This window comes from Melospiza georgiana, chromosome 2 (genome assembly GCF_028018845.1).
Source record: "Melospiza georgiana isolate bMelGeo1 chromosome 2, bMelGeo1.pri, whole genome shotgun sequence".
Taxonomy (NCBI): Eukaryota; Metazoa; Chordata; class Aves; order Passeriformes; family Passerellidae; genus Melospiza; species Melospiza georgiana.
This window is the reverse complement of record NC_080431.1, coordinates 59,682,465-59,699,069: the sequence shown is the minus strand read 5'-3', so window position 1 is coordinate 59,699,069 and position 16,605 is coordinate 59,682,465. Positions and strand designations below refer to the sequence as shown.

General features: G+C 37.2%; 1 protein-coding gene across 7 annotated transcripts in view; it reads left to right on the top strand.

The window, feature by feature from the left end:
* Nucleotides 1-16,605, top strand: part of FRY (FRY microtubule binding protein) — a 224,315-nt gene that overhangs the window by 157,644 nt on the left and 50,066 nt on the right. For all 7 annotated transcript variants that reach the window (XM_058019112.1, XM_058019111.1, XM_058019115.1 and 4 more), the window contains 9 exons: nucleotides 1,443-1,542; nucleotides 1,844-2,015; nucleotides 3,739-3,995; nucleotides 4,379-4,525; nucleotides 7,861-8,029; nucleotides 8,788-8,878; nucleotides 11,174-11,256; nucleotides 14,433-14,583; nucleotides 15,144-15,247. In XM_058019112.1, the coding sequence (XP_057875095.1) occupies nucleotides 1,443-1,542; nucleotides 1,844-2,015; nucleotides 3,739-3,995; nucleotides 4,379-4,525; nucleotides 7,861-8,029; nucleotides 8,788-8,878; nucleotides 11,174-11,256; nucleotides 14,433-14,583; nucleotides 15,144-15,247 (1,274 nt within the window). The remainder of the gene's footprint in view (nucleotides 1-1,442; nucleotides 1,543-1,843; nucleotides 2,016-3,738; nucleotides 3,996-4,378; nucleotides 4,526-7,860; nucleotides 8,030-8,787; nucleotides 8,879-11,173; nucleotides 11,257-14,432; nucleotides 14,584-15,143; nucleotides 15,248-16,605) is intronic.

Sequence of the window (16,605 nt, the reverse complement as noted above, 5' to 3'; positions counted from 1 at the left end):
TGTGAAAATTTACTCTTCAAAAACATAATTTGGCAAGATGTCTGATCAGCATAGAGAAATACTCAGTAGAGAAATAATTGGGATTTGGAAAATCAAAATAAGTCACAAATTTCATCATTTTCCTGCAAAACTGTTTTGTTCTTGCAGGAACAACTAGACTAGAGGCTGCATTAAATGGAGGATTTTAGAAATATTAATGGAATTTGGTGTTTGCAAATTCAGTGATGTTAACAGGGTTTTTATTTTAATGAACACAGAAACATTGCAGTTTCAGTAAGTCTTTTTTCCTCAAATTGTGTTACCTGTGCCGCTGTGATCTAAAAATTATTCTTTTCCATTCTTACAGTAAAAATTGAGAGTATGATCTTTGTGATTTATTTTGAATGGAAAGTCCTCTTTCTAGCAAGCTGGGAATTTTTATTAATATTTAAAAGCTGTTAATAGTTTTTCCTCTATCATCTATCAAAATGTATCAGGAAACCACTGCTTAAACTGCCTGTAAAATGAGCAGCAGTTGATGGTGTTCATCCAACTTTCTACAAAGCCACTTCTCTTCATTTCTTTTCTTTTTGTATTTGTTTTTTAAGCAGTGGAAGGGGAAAGAGCCAGTTACAGAGCTTGGCTTGCAGTCAGTATATGGAATGACCAAGAATGTCCCATGCCACACATGTATCTGCCATATTAAAAAGTCCAAATGGGCTTCCTGCAGCCCATCCAGGAGCCCTGTAGCTGACATCTAGGGTGATAAATTGATGGTTCACAATTCAATCAATGCATTTACAAATCATCAGGAGAAAACAGTAACCTATTTAGTGCAAATCCAAATATTGTGATGTGGGATTTACTCCTCTAACAATGTTCTCATTAAGTTAATACTTTGATATGTTTAACCTTAAAATTGACGTTGACTTTATAGATAGCAGACTTTGTGAAGCATTTCTTAGTGTTTACTCCTTGAAAGCAAAAACTTTTCATAGAATTGTCTAATACCTTAGAATGTTCATATCAGAGATGGTGTCCTTTGTCCAAAGGGACTATTTTAATTGCATCTTGGCTTAAGAAATTCTTTATCCCTGGAAATTTTCATGCTCCCCATTTTCTTTCATGGGTGTCAGGCTGTCCTGTAAACAGTTTATGCTGTAAATTAAAATGAATCGACAGTCATAGACACAGGTATTCCATTTCTCATTGTGAGTAACTCAGTGCATTCCTAAGCATTGGTCCAGGGTAATCATAAATAATCCTTTCTTTCTTCCCATTCACCAGATGGTCCTTTGATCATCCAGTGTGTATTCATAAGAGCTCCCTTTCCCATATTCTGATGGTCGAAGAGAAAAAAGAAAGATGACATTCTCTTTAGACCATATTACAGAGTAAATCAGAGTGAATATAATCTGCATTCCTCACCAGCATTCACAAAAATGTTCTCTTTATTCTTCTAGGAACTATCCTTTTGATATCGTGACGCTTTTAAATTTGGTGCTGTTCAAGGCATCTGACACCAACAGAGAGATTTATGAAATTTCCATGCAACTTATGCAGGCACGTATCAGCTAATTTTTTTCCTCCTGCCCTTGGAGACTTTTTGGTGAACTTCTTATGAAGTACTGTTATTTGTACATTAGTTTTGTTTTGAAAAGAAACAATCAGTTTTGTCTTGGCTATAAAAACTTACAAGAATATTTATGTAAAAATGAATGTTATCGTGTTCTTTCATATTTGGAGCATATACTCTGAAACATACAGAGCTTTCTCTGATAGCTAAACTTCAAATGCTGATATTTCCTGATTTAATAAATTCTTATTGTCACATTCCTTCTTTTTTTTCTTTTGTCTTTTATAGATCCTTGAATCAAAGCTTTTTGTTTATTCAAAAAAGGTAGCTGAGCAAAGACCAGGCAGTATCTTGTATGGGACACATGGTCCATTGCCACCTCTTTATAGTGTCTCACTTGCCCTTCTTTCGTATGAACTAGCAAGGATGTATCCTGAACTTACCCTTCCACTTTTTTCAGGTACCTGTATTTGTTTGACTTATTATCCCCTTTACATTTTTTACAAATGTTAGACTGCTACCATTTTGAACCACAGTTCCGTTTATAAATTTAGCTTGACCTGTTTTTATTCTGGTTCAGGTCAAATCAGATTTAGGAATCCAATATATATTTCCTAGAGGTATTCACACAAAGTACGGAAACCCTCTTTGGGGACTCTGTGCCATTTGTGTGACCTTGGGGTAACTTTGAATTTACAAGTGTCCTGAGTGAGTTAAAACTACATTGGCAAACTCTACTATGATGGGTTCTCATGTGATTCTTCTTACACGTGGATTTACAAAGATCATCACTGTGAGGATGTATTTCTTCATTTTATATAAACATGACTTTAACTTTGGTCAGATTGATTGCCTGTGTCCAGTTCTACCAATGATTCAAATTACTCTGAGTGATCTCTACCTTTTGTTATTTGCCACATCTGCATGTCTCAGCACTTTTTTTCAATTTTACCAGAAATATATTTTTTTTCAAAATTACTGAAAACAATGTTAACGCAGGAGCACCAATCAGAATTGAGGCCATTCCTGGGAACAATGATGTTTTTAGACACATCTATCTGGTTTAATCAATCTTATGTGTTGCTCTAGTTTTTAAATAGCAGAATGCAAATGTCTGTAATCGTGGGAATTTTTACTGGCTCTTAAAATCCCTTTATGTTGTTTTTACTCAGTCTGTAGGGGCTGGGGGGAGGGTAAAGGAACAATACATCACCCTTACATTTCTCAGTGCCCAAGATACCATGAGTTATAAATAACTGGTGTAGGGAAATTCTGATGGCTCATTTGTCATTCAGCAAATGCTGTTCATTATCTCTGTTACTCACGTTGCTGTAATGACTGTGTCATTTTAAAAAATCTCAGATATACCAGATATTACAGTCCAAGTGAGACATCCTTTCTATACATCTAGAATCATAAGGAGGAGAGAACAGTGTGTATCTTCACAATTTTTAAAAACCAGGGAGTGAGTTAAAAAGGGAAATGTTTGCTGTACTGATTTTACAGAAGAGTTCTGGTACAGAGAGATAATGTGGTTCACTTTGGCAGGAAGCTGTGTTTCTTATCCCAGATTTTCCAAATCCCTTTGCCTTACAGTGCCAGGGATTTTTTTTTTATAAACTATATAAAGTGCTGTATGCAAGCATTCCTGAACTGACAGCCAGCTATGAATTTCATAGACATTTCCACAGGAAGTAGGATCCCAATATATGCAAGATTTTTTTTTGTAAACTCAGTATAATAAGTGCCTTAGTATTTAAAGTATAGCTTAGAAACCTGGAGTCCAGTGAGGCATTTGTAATCTGCAGAACAGTTCTGTATATTCTCCAGAAGCTCTTGGAATTCTAGAGTAACCACCAGTAACTGAATGATCCTTTTTCCTCTTTACTGACATCCACCTTACTTAATATCCATCATGACACAGTAACAAGGGTTGACTTTCTGTTTCTAAGCCCAGACTGAGTTAGTTATTTTAGACAGAAGATATGACCAATTGCTTGCTATTATGGAAGTAATTCCATGTTTCTCTTCAGGAAATTCAAGAATATGTTTTTTATGCTTGTAGTGTGCAAAGTAAAAACCATCAGGTAGTTTAAGAAATGTCAGAAACATGATTTAAACAGTGTATTTAGGGTTTAGATCATAAATTAATATGCTGTCCTTTTCAACTCTTACTGTTTTAGAGGTAAGCCAGCGATTTCCAACAACACATCCAAATGGAAGACAGATCATGCTTACCTATCTGCTCCCATGGCTTCATAATATTGAACTGGTGGACAACAGACTGCTCCTCCCTGGCTCGAGCCCTACCACTCCAGAAGATGAACTGAAGGACAAGGAGGGGGAAATAGCAGTCACAAGTGGACTAAAAGGCAATGGCTGGGGCTCGCCTGAGGCCACCTCCCTGGTTCTTAATAATCTCATGTATATGACAGCCAAGGTAAAAAAAAAAAAAAACAAATCAAACAAAGAAACTAACCTGTAAAATTTTTGGTTTTTCCCTCCAGTACCAGAAATTTTACACTGGAACAGTCTGCACCAATCAAATAAAACTCACTTAATTTTAGGAATACTTTCTAAATTTATAGTCCTCAAGAATTTATGTTCTCTTATGATTTAAGTCCTTCTGTGGATCAGAACCTAAATAGTTTTAAATATACTTAATGCTCTGAAATCTGTCAGGTAGCTATTTAAAATACTGTTTTGTAAATTTTTACAGCATTTCACTGGGGGTTTTTTTGCGTGAGAAAATGTTCTAAAAGAACACGCTTTGGTTTGAAAGTCTGCATATTTCAAGGAATGTATGCCTATGATTCTTTGCAGTATGGAGATGAAATTCCTGGACCAGAGATGGAAAATGTCTGGAATGCTTTGGCCAACAATGAAAAATGGAGTAACAACCTTAGGATAACTCTGCAGTTCCTCATTAGTTTGTGTGGTGTTAGCAGTGATACCATCCTTTTACCCTATGTAAGTCTTTGCACTTTATTTTATTTACTGCTAATTACAGAGGTTGTAGTGAACGAAATGGCTATTACCTGCAGAAAATTAATTTCAGTATCAAAACCAAGAAATGCCAACATACTCCCCAACACACTGTACAAAATTAAATAGCAGGGATAAAAGTGCCAGGAAACTGAAATTCAAAAAAAAAAAGAAATGGTGTAGTTCAAATCTTGGCCTGCAGCAGCAGAGCACACCCCATTGCAAGTGAGAGGTGGGTTTCTCTCAAGCAAAGAGAAACCTTGCATGTCTGTGAATGGGGACAGTAACAGAGACTGGCCTTAAATTGCCAGAAAATGCTACATCCTTTTCTTTAGCAGACTAGAGCTTTCCATGGGACATCTCAAAAGACGAAAGATAGTTAACCTTTTTAAGCTTACTATATCAGCTTCTGCCTCTACATGACTGTCATAAATTATCTAACAGTTGCTGCAATGTGCAACTCAAACTGTGCTGGATATTGTTATTATTCAAGTTAAAATAAAATCAGTGCTGTCTGAGAAAAACAGGCTACTTCCATTCCCATGTTCCTTATTGCTCAGTTGCTGAGTGAAACAGAATCTAAATTTAGTGAATTTTCCAGCCAAATTACAATATGGTTTTTTTAATAGTTAGCCTCTTTCCATTTATTTCCCTGAAATAAAACTGAAATTTATCTAAAAAGCCTCATAAACACACTTCATTTACAGATGCTGAAATAACAGTTTGCCCAAAGTGTTTATAGTTACTGCTATGCATACTAGAATAAAGAAAATAAAGAAGCCTGTAAAAATCCTCAAAATGTTGTTGTTGTATCATAGACATCATGTTTGTTTCCTTTCATTTGTAGGGTTTCCTGCTCTATATTCTCAAATCAATGTATATACATGCCTAGCTAGTCAAAAGCAGAAAAATTTGAAAGTGGAATTGGTGTAAGAAAAAGCTTAATGTTTATATGAGAGGAAAGCAAAGGGGTTGATCTGAAATGAAATCTTTCCCTCATTTGTTACAGAGGCTTTCCATTCAGTGTTGACCATGCTTTAAGCAGGAGGTTAGATGAGGGACTTCCCAGCTTCTTTCCAACCTGCCTCATCCTACAGTCTATGACAGATTTGGGATTAAGGTGGTCTCCATCTATGTTGGCAGAGAGCAAGTGGAAATCGCCTGCTAGAGATAAGGCAGAAATTGAGGGCTGTTTTGCCCTCATTTCTGACAGCTTACAAAAGGGACAGGGGCAGTTTTCTGAGAGGAAGGAGTAGTAGTCCTGTGCTGACTCCAAATGTAGCCTGACTGGAAAAGCCTGATAACCTGATAACCCTCTCACCTCTTGCCCAGGAGCCCCTCGAACACCTTATCCTCCATCCAGATACTTGCCAAGCCAAAGCTTTCAGCACCTCCTTTTTCCATAACTGTTGCCATGCCACAGCTCTGAGCAGCTTTTCCTCAAACCCCCTCCATTCAGTGCTTTATTAAAACTTCTTTATTAAATTCTTTTTTTTTTTTTTTGCCTCAAAGCCTTGGCTTTCCTGTCCTCCTCCAGGACAGCACAGTCCTCTTACTTCACAAAGAGAGCAGTCTGTTCTGACACCTCCAGCTTCATCTGCTCAGCTTCTCCTATTTTGCCTGTGGCACTTTTCTGGTCTCCCACCCAGGCTTCTCGTGGCTGGTGGCAGCAGCAGCTGACAAGGCTCCCCTGTGTTTTACCACCCAGTTAGTCTGTGTTCTGTAATGTTGAGTTAAGAGTCTGATTCTCAGATTTTGCAAAATCTGAAAAAGTTTTTAGCTTCTGTAGGAAGCCTGACTGTGCTTATGAGTCACTCCTTTGCTGATAGCTTTGTCTGGAGTAGGGAAATACACTGCTCTTATCACATGCATCTGCTCAGTGTTTTGCTAATGCCCTGGAGTTTAGAGATAAGAAATCCTACCTAACTCTGCTAACTACACAAGACTGCTGATACCATAAACATGTGTCTTCCATTATTATGCAGATAACAGATACACGTTAGCAAATAAAGATCATTTGGACAGTTTATCAGCAGTGTTCCAGGTCACCTGGGCTTAAAAGAGCACAGAGCTGCAAAATTGCCAGTTTACCCATCTCCTTTAGGAGCCCCCTGTGCCCCGAGGCAGTCACCAGCTGCTTTGTGCCTTGGCCATCTGTTCTCCCTGTGTGGGTCCAAGCCAAAAGCATGCCTGACTCACATTTTTAAAATATTTTTTATCATCTAAATTAATTGCTTTGTCTCTTATGTTTCCTTTAAGCATTTTTTCCCAGTGCCCCAGTACAAATTGCTGAGCTGTCCATTCTTTCACTTTATGTAGTGAAAGATTTCTTAGAGTATTTACAGTTCAGAAACCTCTTCAGCAAAAACTCATGTTGGGAATCTGACCCCTGCAGTGGTGAGAGAAACTGAAAATGGCACTGTGAGCCCAACCAAAAATGAGCCTCAGGAAGGAGATGGATTTGTCTCTGGAAAGTCCCTGGGAAATTTTTAGCGCAGTAGAGTAAAAGAGACTTTGCATATGTGCATTTTCTCTAAAGAAAAGAAAAATAAAAGGAAAGAGAAGCAGTAAGGAAGTTATTTTAATGGAAGTATTTAAGAGTATAAGAGCAGCAATACTTGGTGAGGTCAAAAGGCTGTTCAGTCTAATATATTAGCTCCCCTTTATGAACTTGTTTAGGGACATCTTTAAAAAAGCAGGCAAGCACAGAGAGATATTCCCCATATGGTCTCCCAGCTCCACCAGTTTATGAATCAAGTGGTTTTGAACTGGAGGGAGTCTCTGCGTTTAATAGTGATCAGGGTTTTTTGCCTCCAGAATACAGCTGAATTTGGTCTCAGTATCTCAAGGGTCCTCGTTGCTGCAGTGCAGGTTTGAGATCTCATTAAAAGATTTGTAGAAATTTCCAGAGTGTCTATAAATGATACTCTCAGATTTTTTCAAATCAGGATACATGAAGTTTGTATACATAATTGCTCTGCCTTACTTCCATTAGCTATTACTTTGCTTACAGATGTGAGTAGCAATTCAAAGCCTGGCTTACTCTTTGTGGCCACAGCCACAGTTTTGTAGATGTGCATGTTACATAGTTATATACATAAACAATTCATTGTGAATGGTAAGCAAAAACTTTGAAGTAATTAAATCATAGAGTCAGTCTGCTGGGGAAATGATCTTGATGTCAAAGTGAGAAGTTTTATTTCTGTATGAACAGGAACAACACTTGCATTCGAGATAATTTTAGTGGTAGTGTAACACTCATTGATTCCTTTGGAAATTCACTTTGGTCAGAGTTTAACAACAGTTACTTTGTTCAACAGATAAAGAAGGTTGCAATATATCTGTGTCGCAATAACACTATTCAGACAATGGAAGAACTCCTTTTTGAGCTGCAGCAAACCGACCCAGTGAACCCCATCGTCCAACATTGTGATAATCCTCCATTTTACCGTTTTGCTGCCAGTAACAAAGCCTCAGCTGCAGCTTCTGGTATGACCTGAATGTGTTTCCTTTATGCTCTCCCTCTTTTGAGTCTTCATCTCTTTGCAAAAAACAATCTCCTACTTTTGCATCCCTTCAGACTTGTGTACATAAAGTACAAGTATCAGGGCCTTGTTGCATGTCTAAATTACAGTTCTTTTTCATTCCTAATGATGTATATGCTTTGTTAACATATGCTTAATTATCTTAACTATTTTAATAGCATATTACTAATACTTGAGGCTGTTCAGAATTCTGTCACTTTTCAGAAAACTCCACTCTCTAGTAGCTGTTTTACTCAGAACAAGAAATTGTCACCAAAGCAGTGAGCACAGCAGATGTATCAAGCAGAGTTTCCTGAAAACTGAGAGCCTTAAGGGTGTGGCAGTTCTGTTTTGAAAGGCCTTTTCCAAGCTGCAGTAGTCAAATATACTTAAGAATCAACCCCACATTTAACCTTGTAAATGTTTTGCCTGATCCTTGAAAAATAATAGATTATGTCTTGAGCATGAGCTTAATGTAAGGAGTAGAAGACCATCATTCTGTTCATCTACTTCTCAGAGCATGTGAACTTAACACCATCCAGCCATGGAAGCAGGTCCTGTCTGTAGGAGTAACAGTGTTCATTCATTCATGTGTGCAAGTGACTTGCAGGATGGTCACTTGGACTGTAGCTGCTAAATCCCCTGTGAGTTATAGGCTTTTATTGCTTTGCAGGTGCTGTTTGCTGCATCTAACTGGTGCTCTTATTCACATCTCATTTACAGGAACCACCTCCAGCAGTAACACTGTTGTAGCTGGCCAAGATAGTTTTCCTGATGCAGAGGAGAACAGAGTGGTGAAAGAGAATGATGAAAGGTTTGTGACTTGGGTTTTTTCCCTCCAAAATGTATGTGTTTTCCTAGGCTGAGGGTGAGATGTTGAAAAAAGTTCTGCATTGTTCTGTGAGGAGCTCTGGTGCTCAGATTGAGCCTAAGTGGCATTATTGCAGTATGCATATTTTTTTTTTTAAGCTATTCTCATGATTCTAGTTCCTGACTCTTGTTTAATGGTAAAGGAAGAACTGTTAAATCTACATTCAATGAATTGTGCTAAGGAGGTCATGGTTTTGTAGGAATTATCCTACTAAAATCTTTATGAAAAATCATATTTGATCACACCATTTGATTTCATGGACAGTGAGTAAAATTTAGTTTGCAGATTTATATCGTTGATTTCAAGGACACCTCCTTTGTCTAGGTGTAATGTTTTATAGAGGACAGCTGTGGAAAATAACTTGCTTATAAATTATATATTCAGTTTAGACTTCTGCTACTTATGGTACATACTGACAAATAACAAATGAGTAAATGCAAAGCCTAAGGGCCATCAGATCCTAGACCACAGACATATAGATTGTTTCTCTCATAGACAAGCTCTTATTTTTGCAAGAGAACTTTGGACAATTTATAATAGCATTTGTTAGTTAGTGTATTAGTATTTCATTAGTCACTGATAGTCACCAGTATCACTTCAGTGTTCCAATGCTCCTTCCCTAAGGTTCAGGGCTTAGATGTGCTGAGATAATTATGAGAGTAAACCTTTCTGTACTTCAAAACTTTTTAATTACTTACTCTCTCCCATTACAAACTAGAGTAGCATTTTGTCAGGTTAGGTAGATGTGTCTGCTGATTTAAATGTAAGTAGAAAATGGCACTCAATGCTGTTTCAAATTGATAGTAAAACAGATTTGACTCTAAGTGTTGTTCTTTAACATTTGCACTAGAAATGTACTAAAAAGGATAATAAAACCATTTTCTCCTCTGAATTTTTTATTATTCCTTACATGAATGTTTATGGCTGCATAGCTTTAAGATAAATTTTTATTCAGTTGATTTACAGCCAAGTTGAGCAAATGTCTCTTACAGTAGTTCAAGTCAGGATTTCTTATCTTATGTAAGTTTTAAATGTGACTCAAAAAAGATTTTAGAATGCAGATCTGCCAGTGACTTTATGATAAAAATGAAAGGAAAATTACAATGTCCTGATATTGGTATTCAGGATCCTGCTGAAAGACACCTCAGAAGAAAATGGAAAATAATTTGCCTGAACTCATTGCTGGCATTTATGTTGCTGAAGCTGGCTGTAAGTTGCATCTGCACTTCAAAACCAGTGTGTCAGTCTTAGAATGTCCATTAATATGGACTTCATATGCCAGGACATATGAAATAATGAGGGTCATAGATAGAAAAACATGTATTGGAGGGCTGACAATGTATTTTTGTCAACTGCACAAGGAATTTATTGCATGCTTATGAGATACATGCTTTGGAAACAATGTAATATGTTGATGTATAGTGAAATACCCTGCACTAAGGTATGTGAACATTAATAAGAAATTGAATTGAATTTTGTCTAGAAAATCTTCAATATTGTCTTGTTTGATCCATGGTTATTTGTAATTAGTTTTCTGCTGGAATGGTGATGTTTTTAGATCATCACTGGTGTGTGAGCTGTCAGTATGGCTCCTCTCATTCCACTTCAGGCCTGATTACCCTGGGAACACAAGGGGGAGGAAGTTGAAGGAGATCACCGGGAAGAGTCAGCTTAGCATGAATCTAAGATTTGAGGACAGCTGTGAGCAGTTTGCTGTGGCTCTCATATCCCTTAACTTTTCTGTTAGGTCTGCTCTGGCATTTGCTGGATTCTCCTCTTGAAGGGTGATCTGCTGTAGTTTTCCCTGCTTGGTACCTGTGCAGGCTTGGCTTTGGACTTTTCACTCAGTCACAGAATCACAAAATATTCTGAGCTGGAAGTGACCCACAAGGATCATGGAATCCAACTCTGAAGTGAATGGTCCATATGGGGACTGAGCCCACAGCCTTGGCATTTTTAGCACCATGCTAAAAAAAAAAATCACACAATTGTAGCATGAGAGTTTCCTTTTGCTAAGTTTTAAAGGCTTGTGACACAGGAGCACACTGTTAGACTTCTCAGAAACTGGCTGCAAAAATGTTTTGTGGAAAGAATCAGCATTACATTCATTTGCTGTCTACTCCTGTGTAAAAGTGAATGCTTAAGGAAATGCCTTTTTTTTTTTTTTCTAAACATAAAGTCCAGGTGTTTCATGTCACTCTTGTGTTTTTAATGAAGATTTTTTTCTTATATTTGAAGGTTCAGTAATGTCATCAGAGCACATACCCGACTAGAATCGAGGTACAGTAATAGCTCTGGAGGATCTTATGATGATGACAAAAGTAAGTTATATTCAATTTGATGAAATTTCTGGTGTTTTAGTTGGAGAGGAGAACATTCTAATGACCAGCAGTAATGTAGCATTATCATGCAGGGAGTGTCCTTATTTCCCCTCCATATCTCATTTAATTAATTTACTTCATTTAATCTGGGTTGAGTCAAACCCATCTGAAGGCCAGAGAACTTCACAGAAAGCAGCAGCAGAGAATCCTCCAGGGAGTAACACATTGGGCCTTTCATACATGGCAAGGCAAAAGACTTGTAAGAGCATTAGAACAAGCTCTAATGCTTTTTCTAACTTTGAGTTGTGCCATTTGGCAGCATATCCCTCCAAATCAAGTGCTGTTATATGAGCGTGAAAAGAGGCTCAGGAGTTTCCAAATATGAGGTCTTATCTCCTCATTAGCTTTTATATGCTCTCTGCAACCAGTCCTGGGCTGAACTGTGCAAACATGTGATAGAGGGGAGATGGGGCTCCTGAGCATGCTTCTTGTTCTTTATGTATTTCTGCTAAATGGGCTGTAAATGGACACTGGTGCTCAGCAGAGATTCCAAAAAAAACCAGTTAACTATTGTACAATAGTGCAAAACTGAAAAGCTGGATGGTTTGACTTCCTTTCTGGAGTGAATTCAATTTACAGATTTTGGCTAGGCATTAAGCAAATATTAAAAAGTCAAGATCTTGTTATTGACTTAGATCACTGGCGTATTAAAGTCAGGCCAAGTTCTATATCAGCCATCATGTCTTGGGTTGGTATTGTAGACATCATTTTGGAACAGCATTTTGATATGAAAAGTAAAGATTTTATATATATTTTTAATCCAAGTAATTTTTTGTTGATACTCTTCTGCAAAATATGCAAAGACTGTAAAACACAATAGAATAGGATAATTTAATGTACACCAACAACTATTATTCATAGTTATGAAGCACAGTATTGACAAAATATTGTGTATGTACAAACTCCAGTGTTTAAATATATAAGAAAGTGTGCAACATCTTAAACTCACTGGGGCTTAGTACACTTGTCTTGAATTTTTTATGGCTTTCTAGTTCTGCAGCTACTTAAAATGCTTCGCCAGATGTTAATTGAAGCACTGGTGCTAATCTCATCTGCATGAACAATCTTTCAAGACAGAACAGCATTTATATTATCGGAACAGTCTTTACAAATACCTGGTTTTGACAAGAGCTTAGAGTGATAAAAAATTTAAAAATACTGAAATTTTCTTTGCTCTTTTGGAATGTCTCCTCCAGCCAGTGCCTGAATGTTTTTTCCTGCCTATACCTGCAAGTTTTATATTACTGTGAATATTTATGCAAAGTGTGCTTCTCACAGAGGTTCCTTTAGCAAGTATGTGAATACTTAGAAGGAAAATAAAATGTGTTTTACTTAGCTATTGACATTTATATAGAATTCTAATAAGAGAAAGGAATTTTTATATCTCTTGTCATTCTACAAGAAACATAATGCAACTTCCAACTTACTTGCTCAGACAGGCTGCCCAGGCTGCAAAGGATTTGGTGGTATGGCTTCTTCCCTCTCTCCAATCTACTTTAATATTCATGTATTACTGAGGATATAAATACAGAACACCACTCTGCAGCACACAAATTTTTTTGTTCAGGCAAGGATTGTATGTTTACCTTCAAGGTGCTTCTTTTCTTTTTTTTTTCTTAGTCTGCACATAAACCTGTGAGAACAGGAGTGAGGATCTAGGTCTTGGTGTCACCTTCATGAAGCACTTTTCTGTGAAACACTTAAAGTGGTAGAAATAAGTAGATCCTGTGCAGTGTTTTTTCTGTGAAAAGCATTTGACAAACATTATCTGGTTAATTCTGGTTAAGAATATGTGAAAATGCCATACTTTTCTGTGTTATTAAGTCATTTTATTCTTCTTTATCTGTAACTGATCTGTCATCCTCCAGAGAATCTAAATAGTAACCTTAAAATATAAAGTGTTTCTTAAAAGACCAAGACTTAAAAATGGGATTTATAAAGTTGGCATTTTAGAAATAATTGGAGAACCAGCTACTGCAAAGTCTCCTGAAGATCTGGAAATCTGAAGTTTTTCTAAAACTGAGAAGTGATGCACATTAGAAAAATCCAGCTCTGATACTTTTGTAGGCATCAAAACAGTTTTGTTTCCCGTGGGAAAGCTGACAAGCATCAGATACATGCTGTTAAAAAAAAAAAAGAAAAGGAAAATGCTGAGTTTTAAGCTTACCTAAAATACAAAAGCGTAACAAAACAAAACCAAATCAAAATAAACAAGCAAACAAACAAATTAAAACACAAAAAGAAGGAACAGAACAAAAAATAACACTAATTAAAAATTCATAAAAGGCAGTGTTTAAATGTATGTCAAAAACAGACCGAGGAAGGATACTTTCCATGGCAATGTATCACAGACTGCCAGACGTCAAAAATAAAAACTGAACAGTGAGAAAATCGAGAGGAATGCGAGGGAACAAAATACAGAAGAGATGAACAAAACTGTGCAGCTGAGACAAGACAGAAAGTGGTGGAAATAACTTACTTGACCACATCATTGCAGATAAACAGGTGGGAGACAAAACCCTAACACTCATTAACAAACAGCAGCTGTCACAATAAAGCAAAATAAAATACATCTTTGAGAAATTCAAGATATAATTCATCCCTGTTGAAAGAAAATTACCCTGAAGGTGTTTTTAGCACTCCTTATGCCTCCTTGCTAATTCAGGACATTTAACTTCTTCCTTTGTAGCGTCACTCAGCAGGGCAGTGGTGAGGAGTTGCAAGAATGTGTCACTGGTACTCTGCTCCTTGCAGCAGATGGCTTCTGACAGCAGCTTTGTTGGCTGAACTTTTCCCTCATTTCTGAAGAGAAAGTCTGTTGCTTGGTGCTTTGTGATCTGAATCCAGCACCACTAAGTGACAGCAGGGATTCAGCTGCTGCTCCTACCACTCAGTGCTGTCTGCCTGGAATCTCTTTAATTTCCAGCAGCATGAAAGAGGGATTAAAAATGCATCACTTGTTATTGAACACAGGAATTTGCAAACCTCATGGCATCTTATCACATTGTTCCAAACAGCTGAACTCATATGTTAGCATAAAATCTCCTATAGTATTTTGCAAAAAAAGGTAATCAGACTTGAGTTTTATGCACTTTTTTGAATGCTTTTTCATGCAGATGATCCTGTTTCTCCATATACAAGCTGGTTATTGAATATTGTTGAAACCAAACAGCCACATCCCCTGCCCATGCCTTACAATGGAGGATGTTGGGCACCCCTCGTGGACTATCTCCCTGAAACCATCACACCCCGGGGACCCCTTCATAGGTGAGCAGTTTCTCATTCTGACATTTCAGACAGTGAGATGCTTCCTCTTAGTAGTTGACCAACACTAATCCAACTGTCCCACCATTCAGAACACCTGAAAATCATACAGTCAATTTCTGCTGATTTCCAGTGCAAAAATCCACATGCAGTGAAAGCTCACCATTCTACCAGATTTCTACCAGAAAGCCTGTTTACAATGTAGGACATCGCTGATAAGAATAAGACTGATGAAACAACTGAAACAGAAAAAGAAATTTTCTTTTTCCCAGGCCTCTGTGCCTATTATTCATAGCACTTTGATCTTTTATTCTAACTAGGCCATGCATATTCTGAAGTTCCTATTTTACATAATTTGTATTGACAATAATAGGGTGTTTTTTCACTAATGGGTACTTGTTTGCTTGATACTGTAAATAAAGTGCTTCAGCATTAATTGTACTGAGAAGAAATGCCACAAATCTGATAATTTATAGATTGTGTATTTCTTCAGAAATAAGCATCCTGTTTGTGCTTTCCCGTTTCCAAGAGGTTCGAAACTGATGTTGTGATTCAACTTCCAGGTGCAATATTGCTGTTATCTTCATGACTGAGATGGTAGTGGACCACAGTGTGAGAGAAGATTGGGCTCTTCACCTTCCTTTATTGCTACATGCTCTCTTTTTAGGTAAGACCAACAGAACAAGAAAGAAAGTATAAGTGTACTCCCTCCTTTTACTTTAGTTTTGCTGAAGCTATGGTACTGTGTTTCTTACATGTTTTATGATTTCCTCTCTCCACCCTAAAAGAAAAACCCCAAGGCAGCTGCAGTTTGTCAATTAGTCTCAAAACTTCAAAGTTTTTAATATTTTGGCCAATTTCAGCCAAGTTTGTGAGGTGTGTAGAAATTTGAAGATTAATGACTTCCTAAAATATCTCTATAAAAATGTGTGGCATGGCCCCTGCAAGGAAAGGAGGTGAAATTCATGCCTTTGTCCAGCTTGGTTAGTGATGACAGTCTACACATACCTTGAACCTGAAAACTACACACACCTGTGCTGTCTCTTGCCTTTGAAAAATAGTCTGTAAGAGAGCCAGGACTGCAGAGCTAGGGGAGGTAGGACACAGACCACTGGAAAGCAAAGCTTCATTAATTTCACTGCTGATGGAATGCTTTATCATCAGTGTGTTCCCTTATGTACCTGGGCACTGAGGCATTGCTTTTTCCCCACTGCTCTGTCTGTTCCTGACTGTAGCACAGTTCATCTGGAGGCTGTTACCTTCCTTGTCCTGCCTTTCAACATTACCAAAAGTGAGTGGCCTAATTTTTTAGCACACAAGGGTATTCAGCATTATAAAGCCATTCCCTGACTTCCATGGTTGATAAATAATAGTGTTCACAAATAAACACAGGCAGTTGTGAAATAATTTATTATAGCTGAGATCACAGTTCACTTCTCATTCAGTCACCATAGTTACTATTAAGTATTCACAGTCAGCCTGGGAAGTGTCTGCTGATCAGCAGGCAAAAAGAGATTAAATTGGGATGTTACAGCACAGTGGTAAAATGAAGTATATGTTGAAGAAGATGCTTGTTCTCCTTTACTGCTACTCTGTTACCAACTGTTCTGCTTAAAAATTTTTGGTGAAATAGGGTTTTGTATATCAGTACACTGATTTCACAAATCAAATAACCATTAACTGATCAAACAACATCTTTACTATGATTTGTAACAAGTGTGAGAAAACTGGTACTTCCACTTAGAAATTGTGACAAGAATAAATGAAGAACTTAAGAAGAATACTGCAATGTGACCTTTGCAATTAAGATGGCTTTAAGGAGCCATCAGGGAGCCATGCAAATAAACATATGAAGAAACAGAGTTATGATACTTGTAATCAATTTGAAAAATGTCATTAGTTGTTTTTGCAATAAGGTTTCAACATTACAGATTTTTAATAAGGAATAAATAGAAATTTAGTAATACCATGTGAGACAATTCCTTGGCTAAAAACTATCAATTCTGAAATGTGAAATTAAATGTA